The sequence below is a fragment of the Ahaetulla prasina genome, chromosome 3 (assembly GCF_028640845.1).
Source record: "Ahaetulla prasina isolate Xishuangbanna chromosome 3, ASM2864084v1, whole genome shotgun sequence".
Classification (NCBI taxonomy): domain Eukaryota; kingdom Metazoa; phylum Chordata; class Lepidosauria; order Squamata; family Colubridae; genus Ahaetulla; species Ahaetulla prasina.
Window position 1 is genome coordinate 33,743,044 of NC_080541.1, and position 20,655 is coordinate 33,763,698.

The 20,655-nt window shown below is 37.5% G+C and overlaps 2 protein-coding genes across 4 annotated transcripts in view; both read left to right on the forward strand.

The window, feature by feature from the left end:
* Window positions 1-430: 430 nt before the first annotated feature.
* Window positions 431-20,655, forward strand: part of RAD54B (RAD54 homolog B) — a 44,750-nt gene continuing 24,525 nt past the window's right edge. Inside the window, exons 1-3 of one of the 3 annotated variants that reach the window (XM_058177524.1) lie at window positions 431-714; window positions 1,801-1,934; window positions 3,188-3,362. In XM_058177524.1, coding sequence (XP_058033507.1) covers window positions 1,809-1,934; window positions 3,188-3,362 — 301 coding nt within the window. In that variant the 5' untranslated portion in view covers window positions 431-714; window positions 1,801-1,808. The remainder of the gene's footprint in view (window positions 715-1,800; window positions 1,935-3,187; window positions 3,363-20,655) is intronic. The other 2 variants (XM_058177525.1, XM_058177523.1) reach the window with 2 other exon arrangements.
* On the forward strand, window positions 9,033-20,197 carry FSBP (fibrinogen silencer binding protein). Its single transcript, XM_058177526.1, has 2 exons — window positions 9,033-10,223; window positions 15,339-20,197. Exons 1-2 carry the CDS (start codon window positions 9,853-9,855, stop codon window positions 15,865-15,867), a joined length of 900 nt encoding a protein of 299 aa, XP_058033509.1. The 5' UTR covers window positions 9,033-9,852; the 3' UTR covers window positions 15,868-20,197.

The window sequence follows — 20,655 nt, forward strand, 5'->3', positions numbered from 1 at the left end:
GGTGGAGGTGTGTCCTCTTCATTTTGTTCTTATAGTAACCAGCCTGTGAGGTAATTTGGGGTTTAAGACTCGATGAGCAGCCTAAATCCATTCAGTTTTAAGCTTAATGGATACCTGGACGCGGGTCTCAAAGCAGACACCCACACGGGGCGAGGGAGGAGAAAAGACTTGAAATTAAAATTTCATTCTGAAAGAACTCGCTGAAGCCTGATGATATAGAAGTGCCTTGAAATCCATTTAAGAGAATGAATAAGAATAAGATACCAAGAAGTTTCCTCTCTCAATACTTTCTTCAAATTCATAGCTCTATATTTTTATGTAAATAATAAACGTCTCTCTCTCTCTCTCTCTCTCTCTCTCTCTCTCCCGCTCCCCCCTCCCCCACATAGCTGCAGCAATTTCTATAGTAAATAAGGAGTAAACAGAGACATTGTTGTAACAGTATGCTCAATGATTGACAGAAAAAGTACGGACAAAATAAAAGGCAGTAGCAGAGCATGCGCAGTACAGATTCCCTGGCTCTAGTGGAATTGCGCTAGGCCAGCAGATAATCGGCTGAGATTGTGCGCATGCGTAATAGGCCGAGAAACGGCTGGGCCGAAAGAAATACAGAACGGAGACTTATGTTATGTACGCATGCGCTGTTGAGCAAGTGAATACGTAGTTGTGGAAAGGAGAGGCGTAAGCTATATGGCGGGACGATTAAACTGCTATGTAAGTCTGGTTTTGCTTTGTGTGTGGTGGGAAGCGGGCATCGTTAGGGATAAGGAGCTATACTATAGGTCCGTCCTCGGGCTTGCGATATGGGATATTCTGTGCGTATAGTTTGGATTCCTTTTTACTATTTGCATTTTTGAAACTGCGTTTGAAAAGCAATTTGCATGTTCTCAGAAGCCTTTGATTCTTTGATCTACCTTATTAAGGCAGTTTCATATTTCATAACATTAAACATTATAAAACCTTACAAGAATGAGGTCATCGGATATTTTTATTGGACAGAGTCTTACAAAAAGCAGGGAGCGGGCTTTGGAAAATGTTGTTCAGGTGGCATAATCATGGTTACTCGTACCCAAAGGCATATTATTGTTAAAAAAACAGCATTGTTAAGAAAGCACATTGGACCGAACTTTTTTCAAATAAATGCCAGGTTAATGGTGCCGCTATAAGACTCACATTTTATTGTAATGCACATTTTATTGCAGCATTTGCACTCCAACCCTGCAGGGTGCACATGTCAAGAATGGTTAACAGTAATGACTGTAATGAAATTGACAATAAGTAACATATAAATAGAGTGCAGAAAACAAACCATATGATGAAAAAATAAGCCACATCAACCTGGCTCCTCACATGATTTCCTTGGAATTCTTAAAGGATCTGAGAAAAAGTCCTTTCTTCCTCAACACTTACCTTATTACTTATTATATTACTTAATATAGCCACTAGAGAAAGAGTAAGGGGAGTGATATTTTGTAATTCCTCAGCTTTTTACTTTAATGTGTAGATGTAATGTAGTTAGATGCCTGTGTTATATAAAGAGATTTGTCTACACTAACTTAGTTACCCTTAGTAGAAACAGCTTATTGAGAGGTATATTTGATTGTGTAAAAATCTGTTTCAGGAAGTGGTGAACTTTCTTCTATTGGAGACATAGGTAGAATTGAACGATGCTATGTCAGGAATGCTGCCACTGATTTCTAAACTAGGTTCCTGGATTGTACGTGGTATTTGGGTCCTTACAATACCTTACAAGACTGAATTTGCTTCATACTTCCTGCTTGTTTTTTTTTTAATCAACAGAGCCAAAGATGAGACGGTCAGCAGCTCCAAGTCAACTGTTGGGGCATTCAGCCAAAAAGCCAAGATTCATACCTCCAGGAAAAACCCTGCAGAAAACATCTGAATATGTAGAGCCAGAAATTAAAACAGATGAGGTAATATTAAAAAAGGAAAAGATCACAAAGACATTAACATTACTAATGTGAACAACTCATAAAAACTCAAATTCTCTTTCATAAAAAAAAGGTTGTCCACACTGAATATTAGATACCAGGAGCATGTGAATCTTTTTATTATTACAACATTTTGTTTGGTTTGGAGATTGCATCTTACATGTATTGCTTAATCACCACAGTTAGCCATCTCCGAAATAGCCTGACCAATCCAGAAATTTGTCCTTATATTTGGAGTTTAGGCAACAAAATTCCAATATGTTCCTCAACAAAAAAGAATTAGCTTATTACTTAGCAAAAACCAATTCAGTTCATATGCTCTTTCAAAGGGAAGATATACAAATTACCCAATCCTATGATATTTCCTCAATCATGATTTCAGTTGCACTCTTACACATTCCTCAGACATTCTATTTCTCTATTTAATCAGGATGCATTGTGGAAGACTATAAAAATGGGCCTTAGCTTTATCCCCTTTGATATCAGTTACTGTCCAGAATTTGGAGGCATAACTTCTATTTTTTTTCCTGTGCAGATTTCTCACGTTATGATTTTTTAGGGGTGTGTGTCTAAATAAAATGGGAAATGTACAAAAAAGAGAAGCACTTGGGGAATAATGGATCATAAACTAGTGCTTGTCCAGATTCCCCAGTTGTAAACTTGTCCAGATTCCCCAGTTGTAAATTGATCATCTATTGAAATTAGACACCTGAGTAGAACTCTAGATCTTGTTTCTTGTGTCACACTCCATATTGCTATCAAAAACCTGCATGTATTACCATAGTTCAGGGGTCTGCAAACTTGGCTCTTTTAAGACTTGTGGACTTCAACTCCCAGAGTTCCTCAGCCAGTCCACAAATCTTAAAAGAGCCAAGTTTGCAGACCCCTGCTAGTTCATGTGTCACAAAAAACTGTCTTCAGTCAAGAGAGTCTCTTCTTTTTTGTTTGTTCACTAATTCACTATATCACAACTGAGCCATCTGAAGGAACTGCAAATGAGATCTGTTAATTTGGATTTGCTGTTCATCTGATCAGTGTCAAGAACTGTTTCCAGAACTCTTCCTACATTTATATTTATTTAAATTGGTGTGTCTTCATATGAGGTTCTCTTCCCTTTGAGGATGTACTCTTAAAGGACATGGCTGTAATATTTCAGAGTCATCAGGCAGGAGAGTCACATATTTTGAAGCGTGTTGCATGAATATTCTACAATAGATATATATTCTGTTTTGTAGGTGTACAGGAGACAACTGTGTAACTCAACTTCTGTAAACATTTGTTCTACAACTTCTGGCTTTCATTCTTCTGTAACTGTAAAATCCAAGGAAGAAGAACTGCCCTCTGAAAACAAGAATACGGTGATTGGGGATTTGAAATCTGGAATGAAATCACTGTGCAGAACATCAATAGGTAGGAATATGCATGCTTTCATGTAAAGCAGAATAGCTTTTGAATTATCTTCAATTATCTTCTGAAGGAAAGCTGTAGAAACATTAGCTTCAGGACAGCTGTATCTCAGGGTTGTGATGGCAAAGTTTTCACTCTTCAGAATAAGTAAGTTTACTTGTGCTATGCTTATATACAAACCCAATAGTTGCTGCCTAAAATATCAGCAGGACTGTGGGATAAAGTTATATATACAGTATGTGGGGTTGTATATATCAATATTTTCTTACTGCAAGTACCAGATGCCTCCAAATTTGCTGAGGAAACAAGAATGGTTGCTACTGAAACAGAACATGGGTTAATAGAGAGATCAGTAATTTGGGAGATGGTAAGAATTGTTGGGGTGTTGTTATTGTGATATATGCAATCTTTGTATTAAAAGCATCAGCAAAATTGTTCTGGCCTCAAGTGCCATCATGAGGTGGCCAGAATGCTTCCCCTTTGCAAACCCATCCATATTTTTTTTTTCATTTTATGTGCAAGATCTTGGCCATTTAGGGAAAGGAAAAAACGAGTGCTTTTGTGGATTTGGCTTATTGAAAAGATAAGAAAATAAGTATAGAGTAGGGGTCCCCAACCCCTGGTCTGTGGATCGGTACCAGTTCACAGCATGCCAGCAACCGGTCTGGACAAACAAGCGAAGCCCCATACATGGGATGCAAGCAGCATGCAAAATCACGCCCCCTCTGGTCTGCGGAAAAACCTCTCCACGGAACAGGTGCTCAAAAGTTGGGGGCCGCTAGTATACAGGACATGATTGCTTTATTGTCAAAGAAAAAAAATAGGCAGGAAAAAAGAATATGTATCTGTCTATATAATGGGTCAAAAACAGTGCTCTTAATAGAGAATGCACAATTCATATTATGACCAAGAGATAGTATTTCTCATTGCAAACGAAGATTATGACTCAGAATAAATAAATAAATAAATAATAATAATAATAGAATCCGTCATTATTCAATTGCAGTCTCCATTTGATTGTTGGCCTATCATCATGATGCATACGGGAAGGGAACAAGGAAATCTTTCAGTTAGCTCTTTATAATATTATCTTAGTTCAGCTAAGACTGTGGGCAGCCTAGCAACATCATGGAAAAGTAACTATACATACCTGAAAGCTAGCTATAAAACTGGAACAACCTACAGTTAGTTATATGTCAAGATTCATTCACTTTTAAAATACTTTTCAAGTGCCCCAAGTGGATGTTTCTTTCTTAGTATTAATTTTGTTTCATAGAATTCTTCCAGGAATATCTTTTATCATTAGACTGCAGCTCAGATTTCTTCTGTGATGGATTTATTTATTAGAAACATAAAACAAGCTACTTTTCAAACTCAGGCATTTAGATTGCTGAAGGCTGCAAGCCTTCAATCACTTAAGCCCTGCTCAGATATTCAGGATCTAAAAGACTTGACAATTGAATGTTCTGGGTAACACCCTCCATCCCTTTTCAAGAAGCATTACTTCCATGTTATCTGAATAAAAGCCTAAAGACATACGGTATGCAAATATATGTTATGTCTGCCAATGATCACACTGAATTTGTGATTGCCTGCAAGTAGTTGACAATATATGTATGATATTGGTGAGCCTTAATTGAAGCATTCGTGGTGAATATCCTTAGTTAAGTAACCCCTGATTGGGGTTCTACACTGAAGGGATTTCACTTGATTAAAAACAATCAGATTTACTTATGAATGGATGTGCTTTGCGTTATCTGAATTGTAAAACATTTCATACATCCCAGTTCGTCATCATACTATTAAAAGATTATTCAAGCATTTAATCTACAGGGTTTTATATATGCATTAGAGGCTGCACAGCTAGGGTAAATTGCTAGATTTGGGAAACTATATTGCAGTGTTTTATAGACAAGAAGCAAAACTTCTAAGACCATTATTTTGGAGGAGGAAAAGATACATCAATTGAAAAAATAATATTATTTTCCTCCAGTATCTATGATACAGAGAAAATATTTTCTACTTTGTATTGATAGCATAGGTGCTTTTTCCTAAATATAAAATGGATTCTTCCGGTCTTGCTGTTTGCACTGTCCATTTAGAATTGTCCTGTCTCCTGTGTTTGCTGTAAGAATTGCTTTTGAGAAGTTGTCCTTTAAAGGAGGCATTTGTTTGGTGAGATAATTTTGCTGATTTCCTTTGTTTTAGTATTTCTGGTCATTGGATTTATCACCAATGCAGCCATGGAGCTTGAAACAGTGAGCAAATATACTAGTCCAGTGAATCTGGCTGTGTTTCCACATCTCACAGGTGCTCTTGGCCATAGGCATGTTTTGAACAGCTTAGTTCTTTGTTTGTGAAGTGATATCCATCAAGCTTTGAGTTATGTTCTTCTGCTGAATTTCAAATTTGCTTTTATGATCTTGTTCTTTAAATATCAGTTTTTGTCAATCACTTTTTTTGTGGCAAGAGTCTCACCTATGAAATCTTACATTGTCAATCTTACAACTTGTTTCATTCTGATAAAAATTACTCAATCTTATCTTAGAAAGCTAAAACAACAACAACAGACAACAACAATAACATAAATCAGGGGTGTCCAAACTTAGCAACTTTAAGACTTGTGGACTTCAACTCCCAGAATTCCACAGCCAGCTTTGCTGGGAGTTGAAGTCCACAAATCTTAAAGTTGCCAAGTTTGGATACCCCTAACATAAATGTTTAGACTGGTTGGAGCTAACAGTAACTACCATAATATAAAGTTTGCCCTTCATTTACAGTATAAAAGGTACTTCAATAATAAAAATTTTAAGAATGGAACATCTTAACAGACATACTTTGTTTATTGTCATTCAGATGCCATTTATTTCACATTATTCCATTTTATCTTTCTTCAAAACAGTTTAGGACTTGCATCATGATGTGATATGATATGATATTATATAATTTCAATACGTCAGTGACATAAGATGACAATATAAATTGGTCCAGGTTTTATTTAGTACAATTATATTCTACTTTTTCTCTAAGCAGCTCAACAGTTTAAATCTCATTCCTTTGCTTTTTCTCATTAGATCCTCAGGCTTTGTTTTAGTCTGTAATAGATTGATGTCATTGGATAAGATGGACTTGAACTTTATCTTCAGTATTTTTAATTATCTTTCAGAAATATGTAATGCACTGCATGAATATATAATTTGATTATAGTTCTCTAAAATGGTTGCATATTTTCCTAGACTTGTACTGTAGTTGTAGAAGGCAGCCATATGTTTCTACGAGAATGCATAGCAGCTTTAAAGAGTTGCTGATAAGCGCTGCATTATGCAAGATGATAGTGGACTCTAGTAAAATGTAAATATATGTCTAACTGCTACCCATGAATAATAATAAGTGAATAAAATAGTTTTCTAATATTTTTAAGAAGCATATGCTCAACAGAGCCAGGACATGAATAAGTGGAAAATGGACTGCTCACCTTTACAGCTGGAGCTTGTCCAAAATATCTAGTTATTAAAATTTTGTTCACATTTTCAGAATTGCGTTTCACTGTCTTTTAAGATTCTGCTTTCATTTGCCTGAATTTAAGTAAAAATAATAGTCCTTATAAAAGAGAAATAACATTCATAATGATAAAATGAAGGGAATATCTTTCCATAAAGATGACTGTGACTATTAATGTTTTTTTAAATCTCTGTATAGATAGATTATTCACCCTTGATATAAATAAATCTACATCTAAAGTTGTGGTGGGTTAGAGATTTTTAGACATTGATTCAAGCTAGAGCATTCCAAGAAATACTTTATATGTATAGTCCTTAAATTAAAAAAAAAATACAAGGAAAAAAAACTGATTGGTAAGAAAATTATTCTAAAATCTATATTTGGCTGATATATCTTTCAATGAGCAGATTTCTGACTTTTTAAGGACCGTTTCTCAGATCTGTTATGGAAAAAAATGTTATTTCATGTTAATTGCCGTGGGACTTGTGTTTGATCACGAAGTCTTAAAAAGAAACTCTGAGAAAAGGCAGGCAATTTACCGGTAATTGTATTCCATTATACACAGGAAGATTTTATATTCTACCTCAATTAAACTATAACATAACTTATTTGGTTTTCACACAATGTTGTAAGGTGAATGTAATCATTTGATCGGGAACTTGAAAATAAAAAATAAATATAAAATACTATAAATAAAATACTATAAATATTTGAATATTGTAATATAATATATAATACAAAATATTGATTAGCTGAATCAAGCCTGGACTACTGCAATGCTGTCTACATGGGGCTCCCCTTGAAGAGCACCAGGAGGCTCCGACTGGTCCAGAATGCAGCTGCGCGGGTAATAGAAGGGGCACCGCGATGCTCCCATATAATACCTCTCCTGCGCAGCCTGCACTGGTTGCCGGTGGTCTTCCGGGTGCAATTCAAGGTGTTGGTTATCACGTTTAAAGTGCTCCATGGCACAGGACCGGGTTACTTACGGGACCGCCTACTGCCATCTATAGCCTCCCATTGGCCTGTGCGCTCCTATAGGGAGGGTCTCCTCAGGGTGCCGTCAGTCAAACAATGTCGACTGGCGGCCCCCAGGGGGAGGGCCTTCTCTGTGAGGGCTCCAGCCCTTTGGAATGAGTTGCCTCCGGGGTTGCGTCAACTCCCCGACTTCTGGTCTTTTAAACGCGAGTTCAAGACTTTCCTATTCCATCGTGCGGGGCTAGCTTGATGAAATTTTTAATGTGGGGTTTTAGGATTGTTTTACCTTAGTTTTAATTTTAATTGGCCATTTTATAATCAGTTTTTAATACACTTTTTAATTTTGTCTATGTTCATGTTGTTTTTACTTGGCTGTGCACTGCCCTGAGTCCTTCGGGAGAAGGGCGGTATAAAAATCTAATAAATAAATAAATAAATAAAATAAAGCCAGCCATGACTTGGTAAACTATGATTAAACAAACCATGACTTGTTATGGGATCCTAGTGAATGCTTTTCTTATAGAAAGTTATGACTTTTGTCTGTCTGTTGCAACAACCAATTAGGTAGACTAAGTCAGGAGGTAATGACTTTAATGACCTAGAGTGGGTTGCCTGTTTTTAAGGCCATCAGAGTGCCCTGTTCCTATCTTTATATAACTTCCCTGAGAAGCAGGGAATATTTTGTGATTTGGAGATAATAGTAAAGATGGACCTGAGGTTTAATTTGATTCCTATATTTCTCAAGGGTTACAAAAATAGTTCGAAGTGATGTGTAAGCATAATACTCCTCAGGATTGCGCTCCATACATAAAGTAGAACTGTGATCAGTGACGGTTATGTGATAAAAAAATTGACGAATTCTTAACACTGCTCTTGTTACATTACAAGCTGGTAAGTTGACAGAATGATTGAATTTCTTATCACAAGAGTATTATGGCGGTGTTTCCTAAGCTAGCTTCCTTCATGTCTGCAGCAGCTTGCATCAATCCTAGGTCCTTCCTGCTTGGATATGATGGCTCTTTTTTAGCCTAGCTCATTTGAAGGTCATTTGAAGGACAACCAGAACCTTGACTGAAGATTGTCCTTAAGATGCACCTCTGGAGATGTGCGTTCCCTGCCATGTGGTGGGTGACTGTAATGAGTTGCACATTTACAATTGCAGCTGTAAGGCGGGGACCCTGTTTTCCGCTCATTCCTGTCTCTATTCTGTTGAGTATCTGCCTCTTTAAAAAGTGTGTGTATGCATAAAGCCAAAGCCACACTGCAAAGTGCTGGGGAAGCTTAGCTTTGCTGTGAAGCCCGACCCTTAGTGAAACCTAACTAGCTAGGCAATCTGCAATTCCTGATTGACAGCAGGACTAGCATTATGCAAATGGAGCCTGAGAGAAGAGCCGCTGGGGAACAGAACCGTGATCTGGGGGCTCTGTTAGGGATCTCTCTATACACGCCTCCTCAAAATCCAGTCGTCTTGCTTGTTGTTGGTTTTCCTTTCTCCTTTTTGCAGAGGTGGTGCAGCTTAATAACCAATAAATGCCTCCCCTTCCCCATAAAAAAGTTGTCCTTTTCTTGAGCATGAATAAATCCAGTCTTTTATGCAGTTCCTTTTTTTTCTATCAGCAAAAGAGATGTATGTGTGTAAGCTCGTAAACTCAGGATGAATTGGGTAATATTTGGCAGGGTAACGTGCTAATCTTTAAACCTTTATGTTTTCAATCCTGTTTAAATGTAGGGGTTTTTTTGGCACAAAAGTGCCTGTGCGTGCGCACTACCCCCCTCTTCTCTTCTCCTTCAGTCTGAAGCCTTATGTAGGTCAGGCTTGGCTTAACCAGATTTCACGAACCTGCGTCAGCTTAAGCTGAAGGAATTTTAATAAACCCTCCCCTGTAGGCGTGGGCCTAAATGAGACAAGCCTAGTTAAGCCTGATCTTTCTTCTGTTTGTGAAAAAGAGCTGAGCAGAGCTAGGATCTGTGTGGTGGTTTCAGGAACTGCTTATTCTTCAGGCTGGAGAGGACGATGGTTGGGAAGGCCAGATCCTCGAATTTCACTTTGTCTGAAAAGCTTGATTTGCTGAAACTTGTCAAGCCATACGTTAATATTCTCGAGGAACACACCAACAAACATTCAGTCATAGTGGAAAAAAACAAATGCTGGGACATCATAGCTGATAACTACAATGCCATTGGAGTTGACCGCCCTCCTCGCACTGCCCAGGGCCTGCGCACACTATACAAAAGGCTCAAGGAATATGCCAAGCAAGAACTCTTACAGCAAAAGGAGACCCTTTGTGACTACAAAAGCTACATCTCTGAACCGACTAAGAAAGTTGTGGAAATGATCCCTCAGATTTCCACTGTGTGTTTGAGAGAGAGGAATAATCTGCCATGGTAAGTTGCCTTTTATGCTGGGCTTGGTTGGACAACTTGAGCATCTTCCAGCCCTTGTTTGAGCTAAATGCTTTTAGCTTAGAAAAACTAAGAATGCTGCAGTCCAAGTCGGCTTTTCAAAGCAGCCTTTTGAATTTGCAAAAACAGAGCTCGATTGGGCAGTTTAGCTTGCAGTTGTGTTTCAAGGATCTTATTGTCAGACCCCTGGCAAGTGAGGGTTAAGAAAAAATCCAAGTGAAATAGGAGCTCCAACTTTTACCCCTCCCCTTTTAATAGGCATAGCATTCAAACACTGACCAAGCGAAGGGCTGTTCTACATTTAAGGTAGTATGGTACTGCAGTCATCTGCCTGCATAAGGAAGCTGTTGCCTGTTTTGGATAAAATCTACATAAAGTCGAGTTGGAGAACAAAGGAGCTCACTTCTGCGTGCGCCCAGACAAGGATTATGTTAATCTCCCCGAGCAGAATACATTTTAAATTGCACTTGGACTTTTTGGACGATTTTACCTGCCGATTTTACTCTGCCTTTTAAAAATACAAAGTGGATTTCAAAACCATTTTTTAGCCTTGTGTGAAGGCAAAATAAAGATAAAGTTGTAATTAAACTTAGAAAAAGAACGGGCACAGGTTTACAAGGCTCAGGTTCAGGCAGATAAGGATGCTGCAGCTGCACAAAACCTTTTATTTTTAGGGCAGGCTCTTTTGTGCTTAATCAAATTGAAGCGTGTCTAGATTTGAGCTAGACATAGAACAGGCGGGCTGCGTTTGACCTTTCTTGCAGGGCCTTTGATTTTACCCTTTTCTCTGCTACAAGCTTCCCATGTCTGCCCCTGCACCCTTCGATATTTTTTAAAAAAAAACCTTAAGGAAAAGCAAGATCTCTTTTCCTGGCTCCTATTGTTACTATTTAAATTCATATCATTTATTGTGGTAAACAAATATAATAATCTTAAGTGGAATGTCTGGAGAGGCTGGCATGTATGGGCACGCTAGTCAGCCTTTGATATTCCCTGCCTCCCTTTACTGCCCTGCCTCCGGTTACATTAAACAGTACTGTGCTCTAAATTGCTTCCACGGAAGATGCATGTCAAAGAAAGATAATAACAGGTTCTTGTCATGTAAGAATTTTGTACTAGCTATGCTTACATGATATGAGACATGATATAATTACATGCTTATTTTTATTTCATTTTTATCCCAGCTTTTTTATATAACTTAGGATGGCAAGCATACCTAATACTCCTTCAAAAATGGTGTTTTGCAGTCCAGCACTTATAAACAAAAGTGTATTAAGTTCAACAGGGACACTAGTCTAAAAAAAAAAGAAGCAGCAGTATCCTTGAGATATGAGACTTTCATAATCATTATTCAGGTTGATATGTTTAAAATTGATTGGGCCAAACATCACTTTGATTGAAAGATATTACTTAGTGAACCAGTAGAGTAGGTAGTATCTTGGTAACAGATTTGAGCTTGAGTACTAATGGCTAGAGTACCATTGTTGTTTAGTAATCTTGCTTAGATGCTGTGTAGCATCTAATACTAATTTTACAACCCCAACCCCCAATGATCAATTGCTTAAACATTATTTTGAAATGCAGTGTTGATGATTGCTGTAGTTTAGTGTTACAGAATAATTTACCTGGAATATTAACCATTAGAAATGATTATTGTGATTCTAAATATGTTTTGTGAGGATAAATTTCAATAAAATGAATTTGTCTATTATCCCTTATTTTAAAGATCTATTATGTAGATCTTTAAAATAAGGGGAAAGTGCGAAAGATTTTTGCTTAAGAGAGAACTACAGACATAGCTAGCTATAAAGCTTTTGCCTTCTCAGCCACTTTTGTTTTATCTCTTTACCTTCCCATGGCTATGGTTCTTTGAAGCCGTAATTTGTGCATTTCCAGATATCATATTTATTTATGAAAAATACAATTGCTAAAACTAATGGATCAGGAAATGAGATTGCCATGCAAGTCAAAAAGGGGATATACCCTTTTCCCAGTTGAAAATTGTATGGAAGTTGCACTTTTTAAAAACCAAGATATTTTACTTTGGCAATGTTTACTGATGAATATTAGCGGTTCAATTGGAAATCAGCTGTTTTCATCCTTAATTAGATGCAACTCCAGTTTTTCTCTGTGGGTTGTCTGCTACACAAGGTCATATGACTAATGCTCCATTGCTCACAGCTGCTGATTTGCTGTGATCAGAAACCTCTGCTTGGGTCTTTTCATTTTGAATGTCCCGATGTGCACTTATACATGCAAATTCTCATAAAATTTCTGTGGCTTGTTTCCAAGAAAACAATGTTGAGCAATATTCTTTACTTTAGTAAAATTAATATTAGATGCTACATAGCATCTAAGCAAGATTACTAAACAACAATGGTACTCTAGCCATTAGTACTCAAACTCAAATCTGTTACCAAGATATTGCCTATCCTACTGGTTCACTAAGTAACATCGTTCAATCAAAGTGATGTTTTGCCCAATCAATTTTAAACATAGCCTGAATATTCATTATGAAAGTCTCATATCTCAAGGCTACTGCTCTTTTTTTTAAGACTAGTGTCCCTGTTGAACTGAATACACTTGTTTATAAGTGCCAGATTTCAAAACACCATTTTTGAAGGAGTATTAGGTATCTTTGCCATCTTAAGTTATATAAAAATGCTGGGATAAAAATGAAATAAAAATAATCATATTATTATGTCATATATCGTATCATGTAAGCATAGCTGGTACAAAATTCTTACATGAAAAGAATCTGTTATTGACATATCTTTTATCTAAAAATTTGATTAAATAAATAAATAAATATCTAGGTGAACTAGACCGCCATGCAATAATAATGGAAGATTGCTGAATAACCAATTATTCAATAATTTATTTTAAAATAAATATTTCAAAGGGGGGACTTTTGAGTGGAGCAACTATGACAGGAAATGAAAATATATGTCTTCTTAGTTTTAATCCAGGAAATCTTTCATCCAACAATGAGGTTCTCACTATATCTTCAGATAAATCTATACTTCGTAGTGAAAACAGGAAGATCCTTTGGAGCTGATAAATAATAAGCAGACGTAGATTAAATAATGTTATACCAAAATTGCTTTTATTGCAAAAAAATTGGTTCATGAACATGCTATGGCTTAAGGACTGCGTGTATAACTCTTCTCATATTTACCAGTGACCAAAAGTGTTTTTAAAGGCATTTTTTTTCTTCCTGGTGTTTTCCACTTAAAATAGATATGTTAATTTTCTGGAAAACTTTATATTCTTATTTTGTCTTTAATGAAGAGTAATTCCACGAAACATAGGAAGGAAAGGGACTGGAAATATAATGCCACCCATTCCAGTGTATTCAGTTTTTCACTGCTGCTATCTTTAATGTTTCTTAAGCTATTGGGATGTCAAACTCAAAGTCCCAGGGCCGGATTCGTACTTAGATCTGGCCCACGGGGCTGCCCTGGAAACAGCGAAGTGCCAGCCCATGGTGTTTCTGCCAGTGATGGCTCTCCTGAGCTTCGCTTTCTCTGGCAGAGGGTTCCTAGAGGCCATGGCAGCTGAAAATGGAGCTCGGGAGCCAATTTTCACTGGCAGAGCACTAGGGTCACCACAGTGCTCCCAACATGAGTGATGTTGAGCTGGCCATGCCCACTCTGCACCCCCCCCCCGAGGCCAAACACAACCCTGATGTGGCCCTCAATGAAATCGAGTTTGACACCCATGCACTATATGGTGAGGGGATGATTTTCCTGTCTCCTTCTCAGGAGTGAAATGCTCCCAGTTCGGACCGGATTGCCCGATCTGATAGCAATGGCGGCAGGTGGTTCGGAAAACCGGTAGCAAAAATCCCTTCTCCCCCCCATGCCCAGCTGAGCCGTGCGATTATTAGAGGATTTTTTTTTTTACTTTTCAAAGCATTTTTTCTTCGGCCAAAAAAATGCTTTTAAAAGTAAAAAAAAAAGTCTGATGATCGCGTGGCTCAGCCTGGATCGTCAGAACCCTTTAAAAGCATTTTTTTACAACCTCTTCAGCCGAAAAAATGCTTTTAAAAGTAAAAAGAAAAAAGAAAGTTGGCCATGCCCACCCAGTCACTTTACCCCCCACCAAGCCACGCCCACAGAACTGGTAGTAACAAATTTTACATTTCACCCCTGCTCCTTTCCTACCATCATCATTTGGGAAGAGCAAGGTCATTTGCTGACTTACTGCTAGATTGGAAGATACTTGAAGGCTTCTCAGCTTTCTAAGGGCTCTTGTCAGTCCAGTTCCGGGTGAGCAACTGTCCCCGACATTCCCTGAAGTCCTCTGCAGCACTGAGAGAAGGGAAGATTGGAATGAGTCCAAATAATAGTAACCTATGTGGAGTCGCTCTGGTTAATGATATTCAAGGTCCTTCTGACTAGTAAGCAATTTTGCAGGATATGTGCAGTGCAGATATGGAAATAAATACTTTAAAACAGAGGGAAATAACCCGTGGCCCTCCAGAACTTGCTGAACTACAACTTGCAGCATGATTCACTATGGGCCATGCTACCTCTGCCTGCTGGGAACTGTAATTCTGCAGCTTCCGAAAAGCCATAGGCTTCTTGTCCATGTTTTCAGGAAAAAGAATACTCAGGGCAGAAAGCCACCTTGAGAAGAGAATTATACAAACAAGAAGTATTCAAGATGTAATTGCTTCATGATATTGCTCTCTCTTTTTCCATTGTCTTTTCTGGCAGCATATATGCACATAAACAGTTGCGATGATTCTCCTTTTGTCAAAGTACAAATAGCTCAGAGGTTGAATTTTAAAAAATCAGCTCCCTTGATTTGAGCTTGATTCTTGGTAATTATATAGACCTGTATGTAGTTTTCTTATTAAAAATGTAAGTTACAGTAGTATTTCCCTTTGCCTTTTTGTGAAAAGTTTTCAGTTACCCAGTATAGCCTAAAGTCCTGGACTTTCCAGTAGTCTTTTATTCAATTACTAACCATGTTAGCCTATTCAGCTTTTACAGACCCAGTAATGTCATTTAATGCTATTTTGTGTCTACCAACTTTTGTGGCTATGAGAAGATTCTGTTCTCTAATGCCTAAAATATTATTCTGTTTTAGTGCTACCCTGGTAAAAGAAACAGTTGCTACTACAAGTTCTCCTCAGCTAGTGTTGGAATCCCATCCTGCTGCCATCACACTGGAACTGGACCCAGAAGAAGAGGATGTGAAGCCACCGCCTTCACTAATACTTGAATTGCAAACACAGGATAACTTGGAACAAAGAGATCAGCAACATATGGTCCATGTCATGGAGAGATCTCCATCAACTTCCTTGTCTTCTGTGGATATAAGAATGCTATCTCCATCGCCTATCCCCAGGCGAGATGAGTTTTTTAGGCTTGAAAGTGGAGAACGATTTAGGCCAGCATGTGGAGGGTATGATCCACAAATGTTGCAAATGCTAAAAGAAGAACATCACATAATTTTGGAAAATCAAAGGAAAATTGGGCTCTATATCCAAGAAAAAAGGGATGGGTTGAAAAGGAGACAGCAGCTGGAAGAAGAGCTTTTGAGAGCAAAAATTAAAGTAGAAAAATTAAAGGCAATAAGATTACGTCGTGATCTTCCTGAATTCAACAGTCTTTGAATGTAAAGCAATTCTGCTCCATAAAACCGTGCATATTCTGTGTTTGATTAGAAAAGATCAATTACTTCATTTGGATGGATTAGAAGTGGAAGGATAAAAGAATTTATCCTTTTTTTAAAAAAAAATGGATTTCATTTATGTTTGCAAGAAATCAAAAGACAGTTTTCACTGGTTTTCCCAAATGTTCAGATCTCAAGGAAAACCTCATCTAAGACTTAAAAAATAATCCTTTTTGAAATCCTGTGATCTTAATACTGTTAGTAAAAGCCATTGTTGATTTATGAAACTATTGTAAAAAATTCTGTTTAATTTTTTATTTCATTTTTTTTCTGGGAACAATTCTTAAGTACCCGTTTAAAATATTTATTTGTGGGTAAATAAATATATGCAAAGTGGAGAAAAAGACTGCTCATTTTTCCTTATTTTATAAGACAGTGGTAACTAGTATTTTATTATGGCCTTATGCTATCAGGAAAAACATGGATAGAAATATCTACATGTTGAGCTGAACTGTTGAAATATGATTCTACAATATTTTAGAGTGTTATAATTCTGAAATCAGTAAACAGTTTAGAATAAAAATACCTTTGACACTTTCTTCTTGTTTTTATCAAACATTCTGTAGTCCAGTTAAGAATCATGGGAGTCCAGAAGGGCAAGTTAAGGAATGTTGTATTAATCTTTTTATATCTAGACAGCGCTCCGCATTTTCAGTGTTGGTTTATACCTGATTTCTGTGCATAGCCACCAGTGCATAATCCATCTGAATTATGGAGGGAGCTGTGGGTAATCATAACATGTCTTAAAAAGGATAAAGATTATTGCCATTTTGCTGGGGTAGTCAGCTGATGTAATGTGGAATTGGTACACACAATTCCTATTGAGAAATTATGCATACTCACACAAATGCAGGTATTGATTGGTCCTTATCCAAATGTGTAAAAATGCAACATTTAGGGATCATTGGAATGTGTCTGTGTCTGTCTGTCTGTCTGTCTATTTATCTATCGTCTATCTCTGCCTACGTACCTACCTATCTACCTCCATCCATCCATCCATCCATCCATCCATCCATCCATCCATCCATCCATCCATCTACAGTGACATTCCAGGGATAGAATAGAGTATTCCATTATTTTTTAAAAGTCTGTAATTGATTCATCCAGAACTCTACTTTTTCCATTTTGTTGCACAGAGCTTACCATTTTTCAACCCAACAGATAATTACAATTATGTACTCACTTAACATATTTAATCATTATTGTCCTTTGCTCTCTTTTGTTAGAAATCGCCTTTCTTTCTGAAATCATCAGCAAAACTGATTTCCCCCAAGCTTGCTGATACTAGTAGTTTTCTTTCAGATGAATTTTATTGTTTTGGCTACTTGCAATGAAATCATATTGTATGCATGCACACCCACCCACACCCACCCACACACCCTATCATTCTATTCCCTTTCAGGGTAAGCAACATAATGCAAAGTGCAGAAAAGAGTAAACAATAAAGAAATTAAATGCAATGAACAAGAAAAAGAAAAGTAAATATTATTCCATCTCTATTCACTATACCTCTCCTTATGTCTTGGTATCTTGGTATCCCTTTCTTTCAGTTTGTTCATTCTTCCTTCACGTATTTTTCCACAATTTGATCTTAATTCATTCTCTGTCTGTGACAGCCATCTCAGAATAGTTAGTTTTGTATTGATGTTCTTACTCAATTCACATTCTAGCAATTGTTTTTCCCCATTTAATTCCCCCTTGCCTATTGCATTCAATCTTTCTGTTTCTCCTGGCATACCCAACTCTTTCTTTATGTAACAAAGGAATAAGAAGCATACTTCTATAAATAGTCACTTTTGCTTCTTTTGACAAATGTTCCTTACAGCAAACTACATAGTACTCATTCCATCAATTTTTGCCATTTATAACTTGTAATTACCATATTTTTTGGAGTATAAGATGCTCTGGAGTATAAGACACATTAGATTTTGGGGAAGAAAACAAGAAAAAAAATCTGCCTCTGCCTTCTAGCATCCATTGGTATTCATCTGGCTAGCTTCCTTGCAGCAAACAGCAAACAGCCTGGTCAGCTTCAGCATGTTATTGCAGCCTCATTCAGCACGAGCAGCTGATTGGCGGTTGGATCAGCTTCCTGGAATACTGCCAATCAGCTGTTCCAGGCTGCGGGGATCACCACAGCCCATCGCCACTTCCGCACGTTGTGTTTTTGGCCTCAGCGTGTTGTGTTTATGGCCCCTGAATGCTCCATTTTAGATCTGTCTCAGGCTGCCGGGATCACCACAGCGTATTGCTGCCGATCACCACCTCCATATATTGCGTTTTCAGTCTCCACGTGTTGTGTTTTTGGCCTCCGCATGCCCCGTTTTTGGCCTCTGCATATTGCGTTATTGCCTGTTCCAGGTGGCGGGGATAGCCATGCTGATCCCCACCGCCTGGAATCAGCCAAAAATGCGAGTCGCGGAGGCAGCGATCAGCAATGTGCACATGGTGGATGTGGAGAGAGGGGAAGTGCATCTTATACTCCAAAAAATATGGTATTCATTCAATTTCTATTTCTTTAAGCTAAACTAGTTTAATCTTTGCTATATTAAATTTCAGATCCAAAGTACTCGTTGCATCATACAATCCATATAACTTTCATGACATATCACATAGGAGCTCAGCTAACACACTATCACTTCCATAAAAAGTCCAGCTATGTTTATCTTTCCAATCAGTTCACCACAAAACATCTCTATATCGCTAAAATCTCATTGGATTGTTTGTAACCTTCAATTGGGCCAAACAGTAAATCATAAGGCAATGATATTTGAATTAATATATCTCAAATAGACTAGCTTACAGAATGCATCCAAAATCTGGAATCGGTGACTCCAATGGAATTGAAATTTTGCAAAGGTTGTGGCTGCTTGAGCACAACCTTTGCAAAGGCACAGCTGCACTACAGTGGTCATCTACAACAGGGGTTCCCAAACCCTGAGCAGTGGCCTGCTTGAAACTGGGCGCTTGCGCTTGCGCTCATGCGCAAAGCTCTACTTACATGAGTGGCAGGTGCTTATGCAAGCACACTCACACGTCACTAGCAACAAATGGGGTTGTGCGTCCTCGCACACATGCCTGCCACTCACACATAACATCCTCTCCCTGCCCCCTGTCCTGGGCTGCCAAACTGGAAAGGTTGGAGACCACTGATCTATGGTCATGTACTTGCCATTTCCAGTGCTCCCTGTCTGCTTCGTACAAAGAAAATCAATGGGGAAGCCAGCAGAAAGTCTGAAGTCACTCCCACTGCTGTATTGCCTCTGTAGTCATTTTGTTTCTCTGTTTAAGGAAATACCTCTGAAATTATGATCGAATGGATAATGGATTATCTGATTATTATTTTTATATAGTAGATTTATTTATAAATATACTAAACAGTCCAGGGGATATCACATTTTTTATTACTTCCATACTTTATATTCTCCAATTATACCAACTATAATAACAACGTTACAGGATCTATACATTACTTTTCATACATTTTTTTTTCTTGAGCACTAACATTTCTATCACTAATTTCAATTCTACCCTTCAATATACCACTTTCATTCCCTCACTGATTTCTAAATTGTTGCATCCGATATTTCCTCACTTTAATTTCATTCCAAATATTAATATTACTTTTATTTTCTATCTGTCACATTCATTCTGTTGAAGGTTCCACTTCCATAGCATTATTTTTTAATTTCCATTAACATTGTTTTGCGTTTTTCTGCCTCTTTTAATTATTCTTTACTTTGTACAGTATTTGATGATACCTCCTATTTATCCCTGGTTGTTGCTCTTATAGTGATGTAGGTAATGAAACCAAGAGAACTGAATAAGAATTAAAAAAAATGTTTATTAATCAAACATGACACAAGTGTGTTGCTGAATGTGTATATTAACTTGACTATATAGCATATGCCTACAATATGGGGATGTAGCATATGCCTACAATACCTTAAAGCAGCTGCTTCTTTCCCCAGAATTGTTATAACATACAATTCTGACAATTGTTAATTGTCCAAATGAGTGTCTAGCCTCAAATGTGTGCTATGAAGATGCACATGAGACTCAGTGAAAAGGACTGGTTAAAACATGTATGTATGTGTGTATATTTGTATGTACAGTATGTATGTATTTATAAACTTGTATGCCACCCATCTCACCGAGGTAACTCTTACAGTCATATAAATAATATAGCATATAAAAACTTAATAAATAAAATCTACACATTGAAAAATCAATTAAATATGGATTAACTAAATGGGAGGTCCACAGCTTGCTTTTCCTGCCAGAGTGGGTGGGTGGGTGGGTGGGGCGGCTGGTCCCTATTGAGATGAACCAGTTCTTCAGATATCCTGGAGCAATGCTAGGGATGAGAGTTCCTCAGATACTCTAGACCAATGCCATGAATGAAGGGTTTTAAAAGTGATAACCAACATCTTGAATTGGACCTGGAAGCAAACTAGTCATTAGTCATTGCAATGACTAATATGAATTTATTTTACATCTTTTAAAATATACCTTTCCAAAAGAAAAATTTAAATATAGTATACAACATAGTTCGTTTAGTGAACATTCAAAGTTACAACAACACTGAAAAAAGTGATTTATGACTGTTTTTCACAGTTACGACTTTTGGAGCATCTGGTTCATATTTATGACAGTTGGCAGCTGGTTCATATTTATGACAGTTTCAGAGTGTCCCAAGGTCATGTGATCCTCCTTTGCAACCTTCTGT